The 26,572-nt window shown below is 42.9% G+C and overlaps 1 protein-coding gene across 1 annotated transcript in view; it reads left to right on the forward strand.

Annotated features, from left to right (window-relative positions):
• Positions 1-3,233: 3,233 nt before the first annotated feature.
• The window catches only part of KCNH5 (potassium voltage-gated channel subfamily H member 5), a 233,697-nt gene continuing 210,358 nt past the window's right edge, over positions 3,234-26,572 (forward strand). The window contains exons 1-2 of the mRNA XM_077820578.1: positions 3,234-3,306; positions 21,087-21,210. Coding sequence (XP_077676704.1) covers positions 3,234-3,306; positions 21,087-21,210 — 197 coding nt within the window. The remainder of the gene's footprint in view (positions 3,307-21,086; positions 21,211-26,572) is intronic.

Below are 26,572 nucleotides of genomic sequence, written 5' to 3' on the forward strand. Positions count from 1 at the left end.
CTCCAATCCTTGACAAGTTATTGTCAGAATTACTATATAACTTATGCTGGAGGGGGAAACTGGAATTGGTCAAGAGCATAGAAAAGCATGCACAGCAATTAAGGTGCACTCCCTTACCACACACTGACTCATCTGTTCCTTTGGGACTCTGATGTAGGAAAGGAGGGGTACGATAGTGCTGGATACCAAAATAAAATAAAGGGGTTGTAGATGGCCGAGACATCACTGCCCCAGCTGCCTCCCTCTCTTTATGCATAACCATCCAAATGTGGCCAGTTTTACACTTTCTGCTAAAACATTGCTCTGTGTCACAGATCATTACCCAGGTTGCCAGTTTTTGTGATTTTTATCCTGTGTTCATTTTTTATTTTTTCCCCTAGCCCCAGCTCATGGGGTCATGTGAATATATGAGAATCTCAGCTTTTATTTGTATTTCGAGGCTCAAAAGCCAGGAAGAACCCCAGATGTTATTTGTTTAAAGATGATAATTTTTAAGCTAATTGAGTGATTGTGTGTGCCTGACTCATAATTTTTGAATGGTTGTAGTTGGCAATATTGCATTAGTTTTTATAATTTGTATTGAAATAGTGCCTCAGTCACACCTGTTGTGCTAGGTGCTGCACAAACACAGTAGAACACCATACCTGTCCTAAGGCATTTATAATCTGGACTCAATTCTGCCATGACAGCTGCAAGGTATCAGCCAACTTTTAATGGTTAGACTGAGGACCAGTTGGGGCAGAACACTGATAGTGAAAGAAAGTTGATACTTAATTATATAATTATAAACATTAAAAAATGTGTAAATATAAAAATATGTATCTGAGTCTTCCTGTTCTCCCAGCTTTTATATCTTGCTGGTCTTGTAGACTGTAAACTGCCTGGGGCAGGTACCATGTCTAGCAGTGTTTACACGGGTCCTAGCCTACTAAAGCCCACATCCTGATGGGGAGTTGCTGGGTTCTCATGTAAGTCATCATATATTAATGTTAGCACAAGTCTTATAGTGATTATTAGGTTTATTACATTGGCGCTGTAGCGAGACCATGAAGCACTGTTTTTTAGTGATTAAAACAAAAAAGTAGTGATAGGCTGGGGGCTGTTTCTCAGTGACACAATAGTACATTGAAAAATGCAGAAGCCATTCAAGGCCAAATTCTCTGGAGTGCTGCAACTGACCTGGGCCATACTGCTGCCATAACCTGACCATAAAGCCAGTTTTAATTGCCATGGGACGGGTGGATGGAAATCACCCCCGTGTAAGGCTGATGTTTTATTCTACCCTTGCATGCAGCATCTTTACTCCTGCTCCACGCATTATGGTGGCTCCAAGGGGCCAGGCCCATGGCCTCATGTGGAGGACTTCCCCCCCTCAGTTATAAACCTGCTTTAGGCTGATCGGATTGGGGTATAAAAACGATGAGAGTCTCCCTTTAAAAGCAGGTATGTTGGGGCTTATACAACTGCCATTTAAAGAGCGCTGCACACAGGAGTAGGAGGCAAAGGCCTCCCAAACCTGGAACAGGTGCTACCTAAACCAGATACTAAGGAAGAGCCTCACCGATGTAAATCGGGCTGTTTGCCACAATTCACTAACAAGAGGCAACACTATGTAGATGGGAAAATCTGGGTGCAGGGGCAGCAACCTCCAAAGCTTGTAAGGAAGGGCCTGGCTGATGAGCTGGCAGAAGCCGGGTCAGGGGGTAAAAAGAAAAGGAGTACTTGTGGCACCTTAGAGACTAACCAATTTATGTCCTTCATCCTCAGCTTTGCTTTCCTTTTGAGTTGCCAGTTTTGTTTGGATGTATTCCTGGAGGTTTCAACACATGATGTAATCTCTAATTAAAGATTAATCTTTAATTCCTAGAGACTCCAGGACAATCCTGGAGGCTTAGGAACCCTACTTTCCTTTCCTCAACCAGCTCCTGTCCTGCAGCATTTCCCCTCTTCCTTGGAGCTTGGTTTCTGATCAGCCTAAGGGAGTTTAAACCCCCCTGCACGGGGAGGGCGGGGGGATTATAACCCCCTAGGCCAGGGGTTTGTGGGCACCTTCAGATAGAAGAGTCTGGGGGAGAGAAGGGCTCTTCCCCACCCCTGTCCCCGGGCAATCCCATCCCAGGGCGCAGGTCAAGCAGGCTGTAGCACACCGCCCGCAGGTGCCCAGTCGCGGAAGCTGAGGGTCTTTTCCCGCCGGGAGGGGGCGAGATCCCTGGGGGTGGGAGGGTCTCTCCCGCGCCCCTCTCAGCCCTAGCTGGAGCGGGATTCGCCCAGCCTCGGGCTCACTCCTGCTCCGCGAGCCCACGCCAGGCGCGGCAGCCCCGTCTCTGCTCGGGAGGCTTCGCCCCCGGCCCCAACCCAGCTTGGTGTTGCGGGCGGGGAGCGCCAGGGGTTAAAGCCCCATCTCCCCGCCTGTCCTCAACCCCCACCCCCACCGGCTCCGGGCAGCGCTGGCTGCTTGGCTGCCTGCCCCTTGCATCAAACGCCCAAATCTCCTGAATTATTCAGCTGCGCTCCCCCCGCCCCCTCGCAGGACCGGGCTCCCGCTGGAGCAGCGCCCCGTAACTTTTCGGCAGCGGGCAGGTCGGAGCCTGCCGGGAAACCATCCCGCAGCCTCCTCGGCAGCGCGCTCTGCCTCCCCCAGCCCCGGGGCGCTCTGCCTCGTGCACACCCCCCCCCCCCCCCGCAACCTGCGCAGCCGGGGCTCGGCGGGGGCTTGGAGCGGCGCATCCCCCGCTCCGCGGCGCGCACGGGGCCGCCCCAGCTGCACGGTCCGGCGGAGCTAGGCAGGCTGCGGGGGGCTCCGAGTCCCGCTCGCTAAGCCGAGAGCGGCCGCCCCGCGCCGTCCAGGGTGCGGGCCGGGGGCAGCCGCCCTTCGGGGCCCGCGCCTGACCCGGCTCCCGGCTTGCTCCAGCGCCGCGGGGAGCGGAGCGCGCGCGCTGCTCCCGCCCGGCGGGCTCAGGCTCGCAGGGGGCGAGCTCGCGGGACCATGCTGCCCGGCAGCGGCGGCCCGGCAGGCGCGCAGGCGCAATCTGCCCGGAGCCTGCGGTTCCCGAGCCCGGCGTGCGGCACCGCCACAGCCTGGGCTCCCCCCGCCGCCCGAGCGCTACTACCATGAGCTGCTCCATCCTCGCCGGAGCGACTCACCGGCACTGGGCGCGAGACACCTCCCCGGCTGCCCCCAGCCGCCACCGCCGCGCCCCTGCCGCTCCAGAGCCCGGCTCTGCAGGCGCAGGATGCCGGGCGGCAAGCGAGGGCTGGTGGCGCCGCAGAACACCTTCCTGGAGAACATCGTCCGGCGCTCCAGCGGTAAGAGCTCTCCCTGCAGGTCACCCCCTGCCCGGCCCGGGGCCACCTAGGGACGCCCCGCCCGGCACTTGCGGGGGGGGGGCCCGCTGCCTGGCGGATCAGGACCGGAGCGGGGGAAAGTTAGCTGCTGCTGGGCTAGGTTATCCTCGCAACTTTATGGTGTGCTGGGTGTCTTTAGACTGGATGCAGCCCGCTAGCCACGGGCATGCTCTTAATCTCCCTCCAGCGATGCTGCTGATCTGCTTTTAATATGTGGCTGGGGAAATAAAACTTAATACCTTTGCTTTTCAAAAAAACAAACAAACAAAAAAAACAAAAAACCCAAAAACAAATCCCACAAAACCTCTGACCCCCATCAGTGCAATACTGAAGAAGCTCCCCCTGATTATTTGTATCTTCAGCAGGTGAAGATCAGACAGAAATAAAGCCCCGATTTGTTTAGCAGCTTTCTTTCCTGTTAATTTAAGGAATTTGGTTAATTCCACGGGATGCCCGAAGTTCTTCGGGAGCTTTCCTCATCCGTCATTGGTAACTTTAGCTATCTAGCTAAAAGAGTGTCCCACGCTGACAGCGATAATAGAAATAGACACAGTTGACAAATTAGAGAAGGTGCTTTCATTGTGAAATTGTTCAGCTTTCTCATCCTAGCCACCACTTTCTGTTTTGTATTTAATTAAACTGAAAAAGCCTATGTGTGTATTTCCACTAAAATAGCAAAACATGCTGTTAATTTTCCATAAAAATGATTTCCATAGAGAACATAATTTACCTGTAGCTGTAGAAATCTGATCTATCCAGCATTTGCTGTTCTTCCTCTGGTACCTTTCCCCCCCTATCTAGCTTCTTTAGTCCGTGCCAACTTTATTATTTTTATTATTATTATTTGCATTTAAATACTTTGAGTTTTTATGAACTAGTTCTGAGAATAAATAGTTTCAAAATATGTTTTTGATTATCTTCACTATATACTTAATTCATTCTATGTCTTTAAAAATGGTTCTAATAGGCTCACTTTTTATCTTTCCATTGTTGTTCTGTGGTCTAAAGCTTGTAGAGTTTTGTAGCGCTTTAAAACTAATTTTTATTGCAACCATGCTATTAGGATTTACAGTGACTTGACTGGTGGTAATTCTGTGGCTGTGCAAACATGCCAAGTATTGTCTGCAGTTCCACACCCGCAGACTCCTCGATTATACATATAATTACAGGACTGTTGGTTTTTAAAATTCCATGGCCGTAAAATTATTCATTGCCTCTGGAATCTATTTTACCCTTGCGGTGCATTAGGAGACACAATCAAGAATATCACACATAACCACATAAAAATAATGAAATGGGTGCAGATCATCCCACCAACAAAACACAGATGACACTTTGGGTTAAACCCTGACCACCTGCTTAGTCTTCGCTGAGGCAAATTTCTATTGAAGTGAGTGGGAGCATATATGAATAAAAATGGAAAAAGGACCTCAGAATTTGCCCTATTGATACCAAATGGAGGTTTCTCTTTAGACTACAAAAGTTTAGATCAGCAACATGATGTCTAACACTGACCCTATTTATGTGCTACCAATCTCTGCATTAGTCTAGTAACATGAATCAGAAAGATGGGCAGAGGGGAGGAAAGCGATTTAAAAAGTTGCAGAATGTATCGTTAGCATAAATATATTTATCTGAAATCCAGTCCCTTCCATGCCTTCAGTTGAGCTTTGCTAAGTTCATTTCATGTTTCTGCCTGAAGTGGTACGGTGTGTTGGATTTGGCACTGATGTCAGATGAAGACTTTGGAGGCTGATTCTACTCCCATTGAAGTCAGTGGGAATTTTGCCATTGCCATCAATGGGAGCAGAACTGGGACCTAGAAATTGTTGGTCAAAGAATGTTCTTCTTGGTTTTAAAATGTCAGCTTCATAATAAACCAGCAAACATTTTGATCTTTTTCTTCCTCTCGTATTGTCAATATCAAATGCTCTGCTTCGCTGCTGATTCTGTGTCAAGTTCTATAGCGGTAGGATCACGGAAAGCTGGGGTCTTTTGCAATAGTGTACTCACCAGAATTTTAAATGAAAGATTAAATAATGCAGTTGTAGATAGCATTGGATGAATTTATAATTACACTTCACAACAAGATTAAGGAGGTGCAAATAAACATTAGCATCCCATTTTAAAGATGAGTAAACTAAGGCATGGGCAGTTCAATTATTGTGCCCAAGGTTACATGGGAAATGAGTGGCAGGACTGGCAACAGAACCCTTGATTTCTTGTTCTAATTAGGTCACATGGCTATCCTAATGAAAGTGTAATAAGGCTTTAAGGTACCAAAAAGTATAAAAGTTTAGTAGGTTTTTCTAATTGTATTTTACTTTATTTTCCATCCAATTTAAATTTGACCAAAAATGGGAACATGGGATTTGTCATATGGGATCAAATCACTGATTCCTCTAATCTGCCTCCTCTAGCGGCTGATATCTGATGCTGGAGGAATGCAACAACTCCCCATAATGCACCAAGCCAGTTGTACATTGATGGATGGGTTGGGAATGTCTTCCTAGCTCATGCAGGTAATCAGTTTTATACCCTGAAGCATGAGATTAGATTATCTTTATTTCACTTAATGACTAATGTTGTCATGGTCATAATATTATTCATGTTTTTTGGAAATCAGCAGGACTATTGGATTCCATTACATCTTTCATTAGCAGTGAGTTCTATATTGACTGGGCCAAAATGAATGGCTCTTGAGTGGGTCAAATCCTGCTCCCATAGTCTTGTCTGTAGTCACTGTAAGGCAAGCAGGATTATACATCCTGTGAAGTAATATTGCTTTGTGTTTATTATATTTGTACTCACAGATTTCAAGTCACTCTTCACTGTCATGGAACAGGGTAAACAAAAAGGGCTTATTTTTTATTATAATCTTTAACATTTTGAATAGCTCAGTCTAGTCCCCTCTAATTTCTTTCTAGGTTAAATAATGCTATTTTTGTTTGTGATTTCTCATCACATTTTAAATCCCGTCAGACTTCTTTATGGATATATGTTTTGATTGAACACCTGAACATTTATATATAGAATTACAGTAATTTTATAAAGTTGAAATTCACACTGACTCTGCCTTTTGACAGTGGGAGTTTTGTGCACAGATTGAGTGTGGTAGATAAACCTTGGTGTTAAAAACAGTCATATGGTTGATTTTAACATGAACTGGAAACTTTCTGTTTAGGAAACTCAAGAACCTTTCCCTTCCCCCAGTTTTGGTTACAAAATAGATTAAACTCAAGAGACATCTCATGAAAAGAGTGAAAATGCATATACAGTACAAAGAAATGTATTGGCCACTGTGTTTCTGTGATCCTATGTTGGAGTGGACTTCCAGAAACCCTTGGTTAAAATTATACCCCCCCAGTTGAAAAGTATGGGAAGATTTGGGGTGACCTCCTTTAATTCTGGTGGCATTATACGCCACCTGCTCTGAGTTCTTCTAAATCAGCTTTGCCAGGAGTGACTTTTCATCCTGGAGCTTGTAGAGTACTTTTGAAGAGCCAAATATTTTGCCTTTTGGGCAGCACCAAATTGCTCCATCAGGTAGTTTGAAAAGGATTTCCCAGAGGATGGTAACTCTGGGTCTTTGTTCATCCAGCCACAGCTGATATTGCCTAAGCTAGTCACTCTGCTATACTATCAATGTACTCAGTCAGTACATTTTCCAGGAACAAAACAAAACAAAAAGCCCTTGAAGGGCCTGATCTAAAGCCCACTGAAGTCAATGGGAGTTGTTTAACTGACCTGCTTGTGCTTTGGGCCAGACCTTTTTCTTTTTCCTCCCATGTTTTGTTGCCTTCCCCCTTGCTTATGGTTATAAGAAACTTGAAGTAAATGAGCAAATGAATAGAGTCCCTAGTTCGTTACCCTTTCCCGTTGCAAGTACGCTTGCTTACCCCGGTAAATGAGGTCTCATGTAAACTGAGAGAATTCTGTGTGTATGAGAGCACTGTGTTAGAACACATCACTGATGTTTCGTTTTACCTTTATTAGAATTTGAGGTTTCGAAAAGGACTTTTCTTTTTTAGGGCAAAATCTTCCTCATAGCTCATCATAGTAGTGCATACCTTTGATTTTTTTTTGATTCCCCTAGACGGGCAGAGCTTCCACTGACAGAAGCATGTGAGATGGGACCTGGATCCAGACATCCCCCAGCTTTGATTCCAGAGCTGAAGTTTGCAGCTCGGGTCCATCTCTGTAAGATACGCAGGGAAAGCCAAATGTTAAAGCTGAGCTCTAAGTTGAGCTGTGTCAATAAAGAGAGGAGAAATTTGTCTTCGCTGTCCATCTTTTCCTTTTGCATAATTCATCAGTAAAGTCCGAAACCTGTGTTTAGGACACAGTCTGGTTACCTAGACATGTACAGGTTTGTAACTGGAACTGCTCAGCAGGATGCAATAGAAAGCAAAAGTAGTTTACAGGGGAGCAAGCCCTACTTTAAAGACCAAGAGTTATAATTACCATGATTATTTATTACTTCTCTTGCATTAACATTTAGAGGCCCAATCAGGAGCACAGTTCTGTTGTGCTAGGCATTGTACAAATACATATGAATACTTGGGGAGAAAACTTGGCTCCGCTGCAGGAAGTGGGAGTTTTGCCATTGACTTCAGTGAGGCCAGTTTGGTTTCTGCCCTGAAGAACTTACAATTTAATGCCACAATCCTGCAATCAGATCCATAGGGATCTTGTTCCCTGATGAGGCTCTGTGATGTCAGTGGGGTTCCACATATGTGAAAGGAACTGCCCCTTGTAGAACCAGTTGGAAGGTCCGGGGCTAAGAAGACAAGTGACACACAAAGGGGGAGGGGAAAGGTGTACGATCATATATGTAACCTTTTATATACATTTTAAATATTGAAAATGTATATATGTAAATAAGTGTCAGCTCCCCTCTTCTGTCCCTCAAACTAGCCATCAGGAGTTGTCTGATGCCTTATAAGTCTGGCAAGGAAAAAAACTCACAATAATTAAATGGATTTTTGTTTGACCCTGATACAACTGAAGATTCTCTCCATTTTGAAAATTGTTTACAACAAGTTAGTAGAAATACTAGGGCTGAGCACCTTTCACAAGTACCTAAATTCTTAAGCACAAGGGCTATAAACCAGTGGCCAAATTAATTCTTGGTCTAACTCGTTTGGCTACATTGCAGTCAGGTCAGTGATAAACTTGGTCTAATAAGTTTATTATAATTAGTGGATCATTTAGCTTTTGAAATATCCAGATGATTACAACTGGAATTTGATTAAATTCTTGGGTTTCATTTATAAGTCTGCCTGAGGATGGATTTTGAAACTGAATTTATATAGGTTTCAGAGTAACAGCCGTGTTAGTCTGTATTCGCAAAAAGAAAAGGAGTACTTGTGGCACCTTAGAGACTAACCAATTTATTTGAGCATGAGCTTTCGTGAGCTACAGCTCACTTCATCGGATGCATACCGTGGAAACTGCAGAAGACATTATATACACACAGAGACCATGAAACAGGGAGGAGGTATTGTTTCATGGTCTCTGTGTGTATATAATGTCTTCTGCAGTTTCCACGGTATGCATCTGATGAAGTGAGCTGTAGCTCACGAAAGCTCATGCTCAAATAAATTGGTTAGTCTCTAAGGTGCCACAAGTACTCCTTTTCTTTTTGTGAATTTATATAATGATTGCAGTACATTGCTGAGCAGTGCTTTCTATCCCAGACACCCCCTTCTTGCCCAAGAGACTTCCCTTTGCTGGGCCCGATCCTGAAGCCCTAAGTGCCTGTGACTCCTGTTGAAACCAGGGGGAGTTTTATTTATAGTGTTTTTTTAAAAATAAACTTAAAATTTGATCATGAAAAATTGATACCAATAGTTTAGAAATGTGTACGTACCATTTTGTTGGTTAAGGGAAGAGATAGGTTTTTTTACTGATATTTGATTGGCTGGATTACAATGAAGATATCTTTTATGTTTGTAAATACTTTTTCTTTCAAGTTAATGACAGCTGGATGCTGCTCTGGAAAAGGGATTGTTACTTCTATTCAGGGAGAACAGCATTCAGTATATGGCACAAGAGGGCGCTCTAAGTGTTGTTGCATCTACAGATGGGTGTTTAAATCTGAAAGAAAACAGTAAAATGATATTATTGGCTTTTAGAGTAAACATTTAGTTTGTTGTTGTTACTGGAAGAGCTATATAACCAGCAAGAAATGTAAGAAAGTTAATTGAATGGGAAATACATGTAGTTTGCCTACTTTATCACTGTATTACTTGGTGGCTAGCCAGCATTTAATGACTGAAACAAAGGATTTTTTTAAAATGAATAAAACAGTATTTTCTGTTTGATGGGAGTTTATAAGAGGTAATGTTGTGGGCTAATAATTCTTTCAAGTTAAATTGCATTTCAAGAAACTTGTTTTGACAAAGAAGAGTTATATGTGGTTTTCACGTACTTGGGAGCTTTTGTGACTGACCGACAATATTTTGAAAGCTAACTGCTTTCAACAGCTATTAGGACCCAATCCTGCAGTCCTGGCTCCCAGTGGGAGGGAATCTCACTGGAGTAAAGGGGAGTTTTTCCTGAGTCAGGATGGTATGATCAGGCTCAGAGTTGGTGTGGAGCTGAGAACAGTACACGTTTGAAATTACAAGACTGATCCGATTGACTTGTGAGCAGTCCCAGTGACTTTATTAAGAGTTTTGATGGAGTCAGGACTGCAGGATTGGGCCCTAATGCCTAGTGTGCATAGCATTTAGCTTTCAAAACATTGTCAATCTTTCTCACAAATTAGAGTGTGAAAATCAGACATTGTTCTCTGTCAAAACAAATTTCTTGAACTATAAATACATTGAGGCTAGTGGGATTACTCACATGGGTAGTTACACGTGCAAGTGTTTTCAGGATTAGGTCCTATGTACAACTAAAATTATGGGCCAAGATTTTCCAAACAAGGAGTCTAAAGTTGGGATCCTAAATCCATATTTAGGATCTTGCCTGATTTTCAAGAGTGCTACACACCCAACAGCTCCCTTTGCTTTTAATGGGAAAGGCTGGATGCTCAGCACTGATGAAAAGTAGGTAGGTACCAAGAAGGCCCTGGTCCTGCAAATCTGTTCTTAACTTTATACCCATTATTAGTCTCATTTACGTTAGTAGGATGCTTATATGCATAAAATTAAACATGTTTTTGCTGAATCCGCCTTAACTGTGGATCTAAGATCCTAAATTTAGGCTCCTATTTTTGAAAATCTTGGCCCTGGGATACAATATTTTGTAGCACTATAAATGGCAGAGGAGTGTTCTTTTTTTTTTTTCCTCCAGGTTTTACTCTCTCATTAGTTACCATGTAAACACTTACCTTAGTGGTATAAGATGGTATAAAAGCTTTCCATTTCTTATATAACTTCCAAACACCTTCACTTTCAGCTTCTGCAGATTCCATAATACTTTCAGATAAGTGGCGATTAGCAGCAAATTAGTATTTATTTTTGAAATAGACATTTTCACACAAAGTGGACCAGATCCTGCTTGCCTTCCTCTTATGAGATTCCCTTTGGATGTAATGGGACTACCAAGGTAAACAAGGCAGGCTGGATTTGGTCCAATTGCAGTGCGCATAATTTTAATAGAGAACTGACTCACTGGTCATTTTATGGGTAGTTTGTTGGTATCTGTGACAGGTTTGAACTAATTTAACTCTGTGGTAATTCATTTCGGCTGTGTCTACACTACAGCCTATGTCGGCAAAACTTATGTCGCTCAGGGTGTGAATATTCCACTCCCCTGAGCGACATAAGTTACAGTGATGTAAGTGTTCGTGTGCACAAAGTACTCTCCTGCTGACATAATTTATCCCGCGTGCAGAGGTGGGTTTTTTTATGCTGATGGCATAGAGCATCTTCACCACACGTGCCTCTGCAGTGCTGTACGTATAGACATGTCCTTAGAAGGCATGCAGTGTAAAACTTGTGGCCATCATGCAATAAAATAGCATTGCAGACAAGCAATGGGGACAACCTGTTGTCTTTATTGAGGTAGGTGGGAATTTTGCCTCAGTAAAGAGTGAAGGATCAGAACATACATGATACTAGGCCTGTTGTATAGCAACCAGTTTAACTTTTGAATTTTTGGACAATAAGTTAAATGCAGATTATAACGTTTTTCTTTTAGTGTTTGCCTTGGAAATTGCTGACAACTGCCATGTTCATAGTTGTCCTACAAACTACAGGTACATGGTGATAAAACAGTGAAACATATATTTGTGTACCCAATTTTATCATTTTTGATGAGCAGCTTTTTGGCTTGTAGCGCAATGGTGAACCAATCGTGAGTTGCTCCTCAGTTTGCTATTGTAATATAAATATTAACAACAGTAATAGTACAAATAAATATCTGAAGCAGGAAGATGTTCTGTGATGAATCTGTCAAGCAGATCTCAAGGGCTAGGTTTGGATGAATTTGAAAAGACTGACATGATTCTACATATTTAAAAGGCACGAGAAAAAAAAAACATTTTATTAGAAAATGTAGAACGCCCTTTACAGTACAGATTAAGAATGTCATAAGGAGGTTTGTGGTATCAATGTAATGGCTCATTTACACCACCAGGCCCAAGCTTGGCCCCCTGGTTCTGCAAACTGTTCCACATGGGAAGACTGCTACACATGCACAGAGTCCCCTTGGCTTTAGTGGGGCTCTTCCCATGCAGGTCAGCTTGCAGGATCAGGATTTTCTATTGCATTCTGTATGGTTGTGTGCCGTGCTGTGAGTGTGTAGCTGGATCCATTGACTAAATTCAGTAGAATATCATTATTTGTCTGTGTCAGGGCTTGATTAGATTGGCTAAAAGGAAATCAAATATAAAGGGGGGAATCTGAAAAGTTTTTTTATTTTGTACAGTCTCATGAGTTTTCCGAGAGGAGGTAGTGAAGATTGCATGGATATGCTGATATCGGTTTAGTTATTGGGACAGTTGATTGACAGTCACGTAAGTGGTTTGGGATTCTCATAAGAGAGTTAAGAAGCAAGCCAAAGTTGAAACCAAATTCCAGGCATTTTCACACAGCCTGTCAGTTCCTGGCTGCGCTCAGTCTGGATTGGAAGTGCCGTGCTTGTAAAATTGATTTGGATAATAAATCTATTCAGATGGGAAGATGAGTTTTTTCTTGTCTTATTTTTTCCTATTTTTTATTTCTGGTTGTGTTACTGTGTCTTTGATTTTGTATATCTCCTCCTTCCAACATAGTTGTTTGGTTCCTTAAAAGATTAGTTGCATATCCTCCTGGGAGGAGATGTAAATATGAAATGATGGTTTTTACAAATTGTACTTGAGTATTTCTAAGACAAGACTAAGCAGAGATGATGGTCTTCACTTGGCTAAACACATCTCCTAGAGTGATTTAGCTGTTCTTGCTTTTCCATCATTATGTAACATGTATTTTTACACTGCTTTGGGCATTTTGTTGTTAAAAAAAAATTACTTGAACATCGTGCTCATTTTTTAAAAACAAGGTTCCCAGGTTCAGAACAAAGCTGAACATTAGCCATTGTGAGATTGTGTAGATAATATTAAAGGTTTGGTGCTGTACTACATAGTCCCCTACCTTTTTATATGAAGGAGCTTATGTGCAAAATAGAAGCACGAGAAACTTAAAATATATTTGATTTGTACAAGAAACAGTACTAGCAAAAGGTAGAATATTTGCTAACTGTGTTCATTCAGTAGTACAGATGCTTGCCATCTGTATTAAAGTTTGTAAATATGAGAGTAATGTTAGCTCATTAAAAGGGCTGCTGACCCTTCTGAGATGCTAGGAACTCTTTCTGAGGCAGGCATATCCAGTGCCTGAGACCTGCACTCCTGTTCTCCTATAGACATCAGTGTTTTAGAAGTATCTATTAAAGGAATATATATATCCTACAGAACTTTGCTTCAGGCATTCTGCAGCACACCAACAAGGTGGAGGTGGGAAAAATGCCTGGTGGACCCAGTGCCATCAGACAAGCTTAGAAATCATAAAAATTTACTTTTCTCAAAGGAGATGTAAAATGAAAGTGCATTTTAGGCACATCAATTAAATTCAAGCAAGAGGGAATACACTAATAGATATTTTAACTTAATAATTGTGGAAGTTTTAAAGTTAGCTGCATGTGAATCTTTTCAAATAATGATTTATTGCCAGTTAGCTAGTTGGGAAATTCTCGGCTCCTACATTCCTATGTTGTATTAGAGTCTATCACATCTAGTATCTGGTGGTCAGCAATGGCCAATATTGAATGGTCCAGATGTAAGTGCTCCCCACTTCTCTACCTCCTCTGTAATGTGCCTGGGAAGTTGTGCATTGCTGTACGTGGAAGGAAAATATATTCTTTTCTGAGCTATACCATGCAGCACTTAGTTTACATGAATGTAAATTACCCATATTTAATCCAGGATTTGTTTACTTGTACCCTCCTACCATCCAGAACTTCTGAACTCTTTTATAGCTCATAAAATAATTCAGTTCTTTTAAAAGCTAGTGTGTACTGGACAGCTTGCCTCTCCTGTGGCAATTAATTCCATAGGCTGACTACATGCTGTGGTCCTGATCCTACTGTCTTAGCTCATCTGAGTAACCTCATGCTGTGCAAGGAATTGTTTTATTAGTTTGTACAGGAAAGTTATAGGGTTAAATTTTGGTTTTAAATTTTTTTAGGTAAATATAACCTGTGTAAAATATTAATACCAAATACAGAGGTAGATGTAAGTGTTTCTGATTTTTTTTTCTTTTTTTTCCCTTTATTGTAGGGCTCTTGTCGTTCTAATTATATATGTATATATTAGTTTACCGCATGTGCTAGTTTTATTGATTCATCTAATTAAAACCAACACTAAGAAACACTAAAATTAAAATTTCCCAAACTCTACAAAACTAAAATAAATATAAATTCATCTAAGAACACAGTTTGTACCAAGTGGGGATTGAATGCCCCACTAAACTTCTGGTACATAGGTGTGTGTGTGTACAGTCATAATCTTTTAATCGCTGGACTCTCAGTCCATTGGAGTTGACACGGGTGCACTGGCAGAAAGAGGAAAACTGCCTAAGGAGGTAGCCAGAATACTGCCTCACTCTGCTTATCGAAGTAGTCTGAAGTTGTATCACTACCCAAATGTTAGCAGAGGCAAAAAATGCCTTCTTCCATTGCCAGCGTCCTGGGAAATGCTTCTTGGACAATGTTCTAGCCACAGTGCTCAATGGCCCTTGGCTATATGGAACAACCTGTCGGAGATTAGAATGAACCCAAAGTTGACTCAGTTTTGAACGTGAAGCACAACACAGTACTAGTTTTGACCAAAGCTGTCCTGCAAGTGCTGACCATTCCTTAGGTAGGTAGGTTGTATAATTTTGTAACTAGGCCAAATAGGCAGTGGCTGATTAGCCACTGGGCTGACGAGGCCCGGGCCCTGCGGCCCCAGCCGACTGGGGGGCCCTGGAATAAATCTGCCGCCAGACGCTGTAAGCCCAGAGCCCCGGCTGCCAGGTGGGCGGGGCTGGGGAAGCCCCCACATCCCGACCCTGCTCCACTGCAGCAGCGCCAGGCGGGGGAAGCCCTCGTGCCCTGACCCCCTTCCCCAGCAGCAGCACTGGGCAGATAGGTCAGGGGAAGCCCCCCTCCAATGGCCCCTGACCACAGAAGAAGCCACGGGATGGGGAAGCCCCAGCGCCTTCCCTCCCCACCTGTCCCTGGATAGGGTGACCAGATGTCCCAATTTTAAAGGGACAGTCCCAATTTTGGGCTCTTTTTCTTAAATAGGCTCCTATTGCCCCCTGTCCCAATTTTTCACACTTGCTGTCTGGTCACCCTATCCCTGGCAGAAGCCACAGGGTAGCAGGGGAAGCTCCCGCGCCTGACCCCACTCTCCAGCAGAAGCGCCAGGCAGGAAAGGCGGGACAAGCCCCAGTACCCTGGCCCTGATCTCCTGCAGAAATGCGGGCATTGGTGGGTGAATCCCCAGCACTCAGACCCCTGCGGTGGACCCCGTGGTGCAGGGACAGAGCTTCTCCTGTCTTGGGGCTGCAGTGGGGGTGGTGGAGAAAGGAGCAGAAGGGGTTGCGGGGCTGCAGTGGGGGGGTGGAATGCGGAGGACCCTGGGTGGAACAGGGATGGGCCCTGCCTGCAGGGAAGGGGCAGAAAGGGGTGGGGCTGCAGGCGGAAAGAGTGGAACAGGGTCGGCCGCAGGTGGAAGGGATGGGGAGGGGCCCCCCACTTGCTCTGGTCCAGGGTCCCAGGAAACCTTAATCTGCCTCAGCAAATAGGTAACTTTCGTCCCAGACTCGCCGTTAGGACCAAACCTTGCTCATAGTCATTGCAGAAACCTAAATGTTCGTCCACAATTAGATATCTCAGACAATGTGATCCAAAGCTGTCATATCTCAAACCAGGCAAAACCCCCATAAACTGCTATACTGTACCCTCTGTGAAGTTATGTCTATTGTTACCAAGAGGTTAGATTTCAAAAAAATAAAAGGGGGTGCAAAAATTCAAAACATTGCATAGTATACTAGCAGTTAAAACAGAGGGTTAAGAGCAAGGACTCCTGGGTGCAATCTCTGCCAGAGTTTTGGGGTGCGACCTTGTGCAGGTCACTCAAACCAGTGCATGATTCATTAATACTCCTCTCTGCATAAAGTGGAGGTGTATTATATTTCTATGTCCTGAGTACTTCATCTCTTGATACTAGAAGACATGTCAGTGCCCTTTTCCTGCTGTTTGCAGGAAGATTCATTTAATTTACAGATGCTTGGAGCGGGTCCCATCTTTGTATTCAGAACTGTTGAAAGACCTTTGCACAGGCCCCTATGGTATTTTTAGAATGTGTGTGAAGAAAAAAATTATATGGGACAGGTTAGTCGATGATTGGCGTTTCCAGCACTGACTAGGGGCAGCTAACCCTGCTTTATGTGTAGAAGCTCTGGTGTTTAGCAAAAAACTGTTTAGAGTTTTATTCTGGCAAAATCGCAGTGGTAATGTAAAAATTGTCAAACACAGCTTTGATGGAGAAAACAACTCTATCAGCAATCAAATGGGGGGAAAAAGACAGGTTGGTGTTATACACATGCATTAATGTGGTTATGATATAAGAAGACTCAGGATGTCATTACTAAATCAGCATTTTTCAGATTGCATTTATAAACTTTTATACACTGATCCCCTGGTATATCTATGGGCTATTTCCTTTGTCAAAGTTTTAAAGAGAAGAAGCTAAATACACAAAGCAAGAGACTTGTATATTTGTTTGTCTTTGGCGTGATGCTTGTTACAATGATCATTGTACTAAATTTAGCCTCTTGCTAAATATTTGCATTTTTTGTTTAATTTTTGTGTTTTTCATGAAAAATCAATAAAGCAAAAACAAAACAATAACCCAAAGTCAGTGCTGCTTTCCTATCTCCCATGGGTTTGGTCAGGCTTTGTTAATTAATGCTTTTCGAGCACTATGCAATCCTGATATGTAAGCCACTATAAAAGTGCAAAAATATAATATCAGGCATGCCATATGTCTGCTCTTGGCTGTGACGTGCCTCTTACACTGTGTACATTGTGTTCTGAAACAGTTACATAACAGGAATATAGGATCAAGATTATCTCTGTCACAAATGATAAGACTACATATCTATGTAATCTTTTTATTGGTTTATGAATCTCAGGTCCTCCGGGGTGTGTCACATATCCACATGATATCCCTGAATGATTTTGTGTTTGGATATCTGATTCTACTGAAAGATGTATACAATAGAAATGTCAGCCAGTCAGTTCACTTCTGGTGAATGGAGGACTCTCCTGTTTTCATATAAGGTGTTTCTTACTTCTAAGTGTCTAGAACATCTGAGGGAAGATAGTTATAGAAAATGAGTATACTGAGTGTGTGCAAAATCAATCCTGTTTTTGATTCAACACTCATGTAATACTTGTAGATTCACACAGTCTCTCCCAAGTAGGATTTTCCTCTCATGGGAACGTTAAAGTCCTGCACCAACTCTGAACTATGCACATCTTCCAGCCCACTTGAGAGGAGTTAATTGGGGTGAATGTTGTAAAGACTATTCAGTAGTTCTAATCGGGGAGAGGGGGTTGGCTGATATGCAGATGCACTGGATAAAATTAAAAACTGTCGTATGGGAACAGTCGTGTTCAGAATTGGAAACAACGGGGGGTGTTACTAATGGATAAGGTTCCATTAGTGCTGCAGTAGGGCTGCCAAAATAAAACAGTGGTGCGGAAAAGAACTCTGGTCACGTCTCCAAAGTATGAACATCTCTTTTACAGTCACTCATCACGGTCCTGGGATGTTGTTTTTTTGTGCTTCCCATGCAGTTCTTTAATCCCTTTTTACAGCCTCAGCAATTACTGATGCACACACTTGTTACACCCACCTAAATGTCCTGGGTTCAAAAGTTGAACTCGCATCCAGACATTACTGGACTAGTGTTCTGCTTAGACACACTCTCTCTCTCAGAGAAGAAAGTCCAATTAGAAAGTAGTGGGGAAATGGTGCAGAGAGGGTAACAAACAGGGATACACTGTGTAGAAAGTAGAGGGAAGAGGAAAAAAATACCTAGAGTATCAGTACAGTGGGTGAAATCTTAGCTCTCTTGAAGTCAATGGCAAAGCTTCCATTGTCATCTGATATTATGTATTTATTTATTTGTATTGTGGTATACGTAGAAGCTCCAATCATGGACCTGGGTCACTTGCTTCCCTTTAGGTAGAAAAACAAGCTTAAAAAATATTGACTCCCTCTTGGGATAAAAAAGATCTGTGGGTGAACTCAGACTAATTATACGACTCTAAAAAGGTTGAAGTTCACGAAATCCAAACCTCTACCCTTACATCATTCTGTCTTTATTAGATTTTCACAAGGAAAAATATTTATCTTCAGATGGTTTTTTCCCCCTAAATTCAAGTTTGTAAAGTATGTGAGAGAGATGTATGTAGAAACTCAAAAATTTTGCAATATACTTCCATGTTCAATAGAATAGTATTTGAATTATATACTCTACATTCAAGCCTCTAAACCATAGGAAAGAGTTCAGTGTAGAACCTATAAAAATTCAAATTATCGCTCTGATATGAAAGTAAGGTAAATAGATCAAATAAACAAAAGCAGTAGGCATAATTATCCTTTCACTATTATAATGATAGCTGCTAAAAATTCTCCTCTAGACCTTTTTTGGACAATATTTGTGCTGAGAGGAAGATACCTGTATCATCACTGAGTTTGTACATTAGAGACTTTTAATGGCTACATTTCATTAGCTTTTTTGCACCATTCCAGTGGTGAAAGTTACTGGATAGCTCCATAGCTACAGTAAAAACACATTTACACAATGCTCAAAGATGACCCTGGATCATAAATGGAGAACCTCTGTTTTAGGCTATAGGGAGAACATTGTTACAGGAACAATATTAGAAATGTTTGCATTGCTGATGAGCATATAACACTCAGTACAGCTGAAGAAAATGGATACTTCCTGCTTCAGAAACACCTTGCTAGAAGGAGCTTTGGAGGAACAACGTTCCAAACTGGTTATTTTAGGACTAGCTCCTAATATGTTTGTGCCAATCCATCTGTATGAGCTGTAGGCGCTGACTAAAAGAACAGGTGATTGAAGCGATATTTAAACATGCGGTCAGCCTCCTGAAAGTACTCCCGGCAAATATTAGCATATTTACAGGAACTGATATAGGCTGATAGAATTAACGAGAGCCAGCACCTCCTGTTATGTCGTAAAATAGACATTTCCAGTCTATATCTACAATGCTGTTTTCTTTTCTCATCTCAGCCTTGAATTTTTTACTTTTCTTGCTTCCCATCACTATATTAGAGTTCCATTCATCTTCTCTATTATCTGCCATTAATTATAGGCGTGATATCATAGAATCATAGAATATCAGGGTTGGAAGGGACCTCAGGAGGTCATCTAGTCCAACCCCCTGCTCAAAGCAGGACCAATCCCCAATTAAATCATCCCAGCCAGGGCTTTGTCAAGCCTGACCTTAAAAACTTCTAAGGAAGGAGATTCTACCACCTCCCTAGGTAACGCATTCCAGTGTTTCACCACCCTCCTAGTGAAAAAGTTTTTCCTAATATCCAACCTAAACCTCCCCCACTGCAACTTGAGACCATTACTCCTTGTCCTGTCCTCTTCTACCACTGAGAATAGTCTAGAACCATCCTCTCTGGAACCACCTCTCAGGTAGTTGAAAGCAGCTATCAAATCCCCCCTCATTCTTCTCTTCTGCAGACTAAACAATCCCAATTCCCTCAGCCTCTCCTTATAAGTCATGTGTTCCAGACCCCTAATCATTTTTGTTGCCCTTCTCTGGACTCTCTCCAATTTATCCACATCCTTCTTGTAGTGTGGGGCCCAAAACTGGACACAGTACTCCAGATGAGGCCTCACTAATGTCGAATAGAGGGGGACGATCACATCCCTCAATCTGCTCACTATGCCCCTACTTATACATCCCAAAATGCCATTGGCCTTCTTGGCAACAAGGGCACACTGCTGACTCATATCCAGCTTCTCGTCCACTGTCACCCCTAGGTCCTTTTCCGCAGAACTGCTGCCTAGTCATTCGGTCCCTAGTCTGTAGCTGTGCATTGGGTTCTTCCGTCCTAAGTGCAGGACCCTGCACTTATCCTTATTGAACCTCATCAGATTTCTTTTGGCCCAATCCTCCAATTTGTCTAGGTCCCTCTGTATCCTATCCCTGCCCTCCAGCGTATCTACCACTCCTCCCAGTTTAGTATCATCCGCAAATTTGCTGAGAGTGCAATCCACACCATCCTCCAGATCATTTATGAAGATATTGAACAAAACTGGCCCCAGGACCGACCCCTGGGGCACTCCACTTGACACTGGCTGCCAACTAGACATGGAGCCATTGATCACTACCCGTTGAGCCCGACAATCTAGCCAACTTTCTACCCACCTTATAGTGCATTCATCCAGCCCATATTTCTTTAACTTGCTGACAAGAATACTGTGGGAGACCGTGTCAAAAGCTTTGCTAAAGTCAAAAAACAATACATCCACTGCTTTCCCTTCATCCACAGAACCAGTAATCTCATCATAGAAGGCGATTAGATTAGTGAGGCATGACCTTCCCTTGGTGAATCCATGCTGACTGTTCCTGATCACTTTCCTCTCATGTAAGCACATATAGCACAGTGCATAGCTGTGCAAATTTCTCTCTGTGTGTTGGTGGCCATCCTCCACCCCAGAGGTGGCTGCCTCTGAATAGTTGTGTGAAAGACTTTGGGAACTGTGAAAAGTCCAGTATTTTATTTGTCTTATTATGTAACATGCCTGTCATCAGTGCTAGGCACACTGACCATTTAACACATAAATAAACAATTTATAATGTAGTTTAGGGTTGATATCAAGGCACAATATCCTGATCAGATGTTGATAATAGGTGATTCTTAAACAATTCATACAGTAAATTCTAAGAGCTGTACTTGTTTTAGTACTTTTAGGTGAAAGAAGCTTCAAACCATATTAGAAACAAATCCTGTCCAATCAAATGTAACTTTTCATTTTATCATGCCATATCCTTTCTTTAGATTCTTTAATTGGTTATCTGTTAAACTCCTATCCGATTGATATTATCAATATGAATAACTGTCTGCAATTGGTTTATAACACAAGGATTATTTAAACTTACATGGTGGTTAACTACAAATCTTCCTCTCTTTTTTTTCTTTTTAGAATCAAGTTTTTTACTGGGAAATGCCCAGATTGTGGACTGGCCTGTAGTTTATAGTAATGACGGTTTTTGTAAACTCTCTGGATATCATCGAGCTGACGTCATGCAGAAGAGTAGCACTTGCAGGTATGTAACCTCTGTATATTCACAAATTATTTATGTTGAGTGAAAATTAGGACTCTGCTAAAATGTTTAAATGATCTTGAAAGCCTTAATTTAAAAATGATCTGTTAAAAGTTCGTAATTTTACAAACAAACTATTTAAGGTACCAATGCAGTCAATAGAATTTATAACTCTAAAGGTTGGATCCTACACAGTGCTGAGCACCTTGTCTCTGATCCAGCAAAGCACTTAAACATGTGGTTAACTGTATGCATGAGTAGTTCCACTGAAGTCAATAGATCCACTGAAGTCAATGGAACTAATCCAGTGCTTTAAGTTTAGTACACGCTTAGGTGCTTTTGCTGTATCAGGGCCAGGCTGCTCAGCATGTTGTAGGATTGAGCCATAAATGAAATGATTCTGATGATAATATAGATTTGTTTTTAGTTTATAAAATTTACCAGTGAATATATTTTCTGCCATCCATATTCTGAAAACAAGCTAGTTCTTCCTTTAATTAGCTGCCAGGTCCTGAGTTGTGGGATTTGTGACTTGCCTTGTAATGGCTGTTGATGGTATAAACATTCTGAGCAGTGCAGGAATGAAGAAAAATCTTCAGTGGAAAAGGAAAATTTTAGAAACTCTGGGCTAGGTTCTCCTTTGCCTTGGATTGCACCTGATTTACACCAGTATTAGCGAGGTTACAATTGGGCACTGTAATGAATTTGAAAGAGAGGTGCAGACATGGTAGGATATTTAATAATTTGGTTTCAGTCCACACAAGTGGAAGATTTTTTACTAGTTTCACTCTAATTGACTCGCAAGAGGCCTACCCCCACGAGCACACTGAGGTGGAAACTGCACTCTCTGTCACCATCGGGGCAGCTATCCCTCAGAGCAGGTGGATGTACTGTCACCCCTTGTCTGGTGGTCTGTCAGGAGAGGACAATTTTAATTTATGGCTGGGCATCCATCCTAGCCTCCTCAACTGAGTGCCTGGGAGATGTTCTGGGAGATCACTGAATCCCTGGGAGATGCTTTCTTTGGCCTGGGTTAACCAACTCCAAGGCTCATAGAGAATATGCATCAAGAATCCTGGCAGAGCGGCTGCTACCCGGGGCCCACACCTGGTTACACTGCTGGTAACTGAAGCAACGCAGGGAGCAAATCTGACTCTATATATGCAGCACGTTAACTACCATTCCATTTTCACCAAGAGGCAACAAGCACATTGCTAATGGGAAAACATAATGACTTATGAGGAGAGGCTGAGGGAACTGGGATTGTTTAGTCTGCAGAAGAGAAGAACGAGGGGGGATTTGATAGCTGCTTTCAACTACCTGAAAGGGGGTTCCAAAGAGGATGGATCTAGACTGTTCTCAGGGGTAGCTGATGACAGAACAAGGAGTAATGGTCTCAAGTTGCAGTGGGGGAGGCTTAGGTTGGATATTAGGAAAAACTTTTTCACTAGTAGGGTGGTGAAGCACTGGAATGTGTTACCTAGGGAGATCATAGAATCATAGACTATCACGGTTGGAAGGGACCTCAGGAGGTCATCAAGTCCAACCCCCTGCTCAAAGCAGGACCGATCCCCAACTAAATCATCCCAGCCAGGGCTTTGTCAAGCCTGACCTTAAAAACTTCTAAGGAAGGAGATTCCACCACCAAAGCCCTGGCTGGGATGATTTAGTTGGGGATCGGTCCTGCTTTGAGCGGGGGGTGGGACTAGATGACCTCCTGAGGTCCCTTCCAACCCTGATATTCTGTGATTCTATGAAAACATAGCCTGCTCTGCTTTTCTCTATGGAGGAGGAGGAGGGGAAACCTTTGGAATCCAAGATTCCTGAAAGTATGCAGGCTTCCTATAGCAGACAATGGTATAGGAACAAGATTGTGATGTCACTGTACAATATTGAACACAGGCAATAGCAACCAAGTTTACAAACTCATGGGGGCTGATGGAGACAACCTCATCACAGCCATCCCAGATGCACTGATAGAATTGCCCTGTTGCACTCCCGTGATCGCATCTACAGTTTCTTTGTACCGAAACACATCAATAGCAGCTACTTGCTGCCAGCCGAGCCTCTTTAGCACGGCTCTGAATTAAAACAATAACAAGTATGTCAAGGTTCCTCCCCCACTTTGAACTCTAGGGTACAGATGTGGGGACCTGCATGAAAACCTCCTAAGCTTACTTTTACCAGCTTAGGTTAAAACTTCCCCAAGGTACAAATTAATTTTATCCTTTGTCCTTGGAATATCCACTGCCACCACCAAACTCTAACTGGGTTTACTGGGAAATGTAGTTTGGACACGTCTTTCCCCCCCAAATCCTCCCAACCCTTGCACCCCACTTCCTGGGAAAGGTTTGGTAAAAATCCTCACCAGTTTGCATAGGTGACCACAGACCCAAACCCTTGGATCTGAGAACAATGAAAAAGCATTCAGTTTTCTTACAAGAAGACTTTTAATAGAAGTAGAAGTAAACAGAAGTAAAGAAATCCCCTCTGTAAAATCAGGATGGTAGATACCTTACAGGGTAATTAGATTCAAAACATAGAGACTCCCTCTAGGCAAAACCTTAAGTTACAAAAAAGACACACAGACAGAAATAGTCATTGTATTCAGCACAGTTCTTTTCTCAGCCATTTAAAGAAATCATAATCTAACACATACCTAGCTAGATTACTTACTAAAAGTTCTAAGACTCCATTCCTGTTCTATCCCCGGCAAAAGCAGCATACCGACAGACACAGACCCTTTGTTTCTCTCCCTCCTCCCAGCTTTTGAAAGTATCTTGTCTCCTCATTGGTCATTTTGGTCAGGTGCCAGCGAGGTTACCTTTAGCTTCTTAACCCTTTACAGGTGAGAGGATTTTTCCTCTGGCCAGGAGGAATTTTAAAGGGGTTTACCCTTCCCTTTGTATTTATGACAAAGTACAGAACAGAAATACAGGAAAATTTTGGTTAAACACCTTTGAAAAATGAGGACTTATGAGTTCTCCTATTAAAAATACCCCCTCAATTATACTTCAGATAGTGAAGGTGCCAAAAGCTTTGTTGCCTAGCAGTGTTTTTGTGCATGTTTATGTGCTATGGGTATTACATATGGAGAGGAGCCTCCCCTGCAACTCCATAGTGCTGGCTCCTGTCCTACGGGGCTGGGCCCGACTCCCTGCTCCAGGTGTTGTGACCTGGCTCACGGGCTTGCAGCACCACTCAGTTTGGACTGGTGGTCCCTCCATTGCGGAGGGGTGGCTGGGCCAAACCTGAATGGTGCTGCAATCCCACGCATCAGTGTTTCTTGCGCCCTCCTTTCCCCCAGGTGGCCCTGCTCCCAGCTGCAGCATGGACATACCCTTCGAAGTAAAGTCAATGGAGCTGTGCCCATTCATACCAGCCTCTTTTTGAAAACCTCCAGTGAAGACGCATAGGCAATCTGTTCCATTGTTCTACTGTTCTTACAGTTAGGAACTTTTTCCTGAGATTTAATCTAAATCTGCTATGCTGTAGTTTGAACCCTTGTCTCAGAGGGCAGGACAAATGAGAGGACAACTTTTCTCCCATCTTTTTTTATGGCAGCCTTTCAAGTATCTGAAGACCACTATCATGTCCCCCCCCTTAATCTCCACTTTTCCAAACTAAACATACCCAGTTCCCTCAGCCTTTGCTCACATACCTTGCATTCCATCCCTTTGATCATCTTTGTCTCTCGCATCTGGATCCTTTCCAGTTTCTCTACATCCTTTCTATACAGCAGTGACCAAAATTGGATGCAGTCCTCCAGCTGAGGCCTAACCAGCGCTGAATAGAATGGTACTATCACTTCCCATGACTTGCCTGCTATGCCTCTGTTAATGCAACCTAAAATTGCATTCATGCTCCCCCCGCCCCCCCAACAGCATTGCATTGCTGACTCATGTTGAGGTTGTGCTCCACCACAACACCCAGATCCTTCTCAGCAGTGCTGTTGCCAAGCCCGTTATCCCCCATTCTGTATTTGGGCATTTAGTTTGTTTTCCCTAAGTGTAGCACCTTGCATTTGTTTGCTGAATGTCACTTTGTGGTTTCTAGCCCGGTTCGTCTATTTCTCAAGATCCCTCTGAATGTTAGCTCTATCCTCCAAAGTATTGGCAACCCCTGCTAGCTTTGTGTCATCTGCAAACTTGATCAGCCTGCTCTCCATACCTCCATCCAGGTCATTAATAAAGGTGTTAAACAACACCAGACCCAGAACAGATCCCTGTGGAACCCCCCAATTATGTATCCACTTAATGGTAGTTCTGTCCACATTTGTCCAGCTTACTTATCAGAATGTCATGTGGGACTGTGTCAAAAGCCTGGCTGAAGTCCAGGTATATTATGTCTATCATATTCCCTCTATCCACCAAACCAGTTACCCTGTCAAAGAAGGAAATCAAGCTGGTTTGGCATGATTTGTTCTTGGTAAATCCATGCTGGCTGCTATGATCACCCCTTCATCCTCCAGCTATTCGCTAATTGAATGGTTATACATTGCTCTAGTAGTTTCCCAGATATCAAGCTCAAGTTGACTGCTCTATAGTTCCCCGGCTCCTCCTTTCCCCCCTTTTTCAAGATGGGCACTATGTTAGCCTTTCTTCAAACTTCTGGGACCTCTCCTGTCATCCAGGAGTTTGTAGATATTATTGTCAGTGGCTCCAAAATTTCTTCAGCTAATTCTTTCAGTACCCTTGTGTGCAGAGCATCTGGCCCTGCTGATTTGAATTCATTCAAATTGGTCAGACGGTCTGATATGTTCTTTACTTATCCCAGTCTACATCCCTTCCCCTGTATTGTCTATGATAACTTCGCTAGTCATCTGGGCACGTTATTTTTTTGTGAGAAGTCTGAAGCAAAGTAGATATTGACCAGCTCTGCCTTCCTATCATCTTCCCTTCCCAGCTCATCTTCTCCATTGAGCAGCAGACCCACACCTTCCTTAAGTTTGCATTGATACCTGCTTAGTGGAGGGGAGGAGGAGGAATGTACAGATGCATTTTAGTACTTTTTCCAAACTGTGTGATACAAAAATTAATTGAATAACATGAAATAAATAAATGTATTTGCATACTTCAAAAAGTTGTGTAATAGTCTAGCAGTTTGATTTCTTAACTTGTGCAATAAAAAGGCAATGCATACAGTTCTGTTTTATTCCACAAATTAGCCAAGTGAGGTAAATATTATGTAAGTAAACCTCAGAGGAGTTTAACGGAGTTTTGCATATTTACAGCAGCACAGAGAATTTGAACCAGGGATGCCCTTCCACTGAAATTCACCCTGCCAATATGAATTACAGGTGCTGGCACTTATATAATTGATGTTGGGAATGCTCTGTTTGAAAGGTATAATGTTGAACTGGGTA

Source organism: Eretmochelys imbricata, chromosome 6, assembly GCF_965152235.1.
Source record: "Eretmochelys imbricata isolate rEreImb1 chromosome 6, rEreImb1.hap1, whole genome shotgun sequence".
In the NCBI taxonomy this organism is placed as follows: domain Eukaryota; kingdom Metazoa; phylum Chordata; order Testudines; family Cheloniidae; genus Eretmochelys; species Eretmochelys imbricata.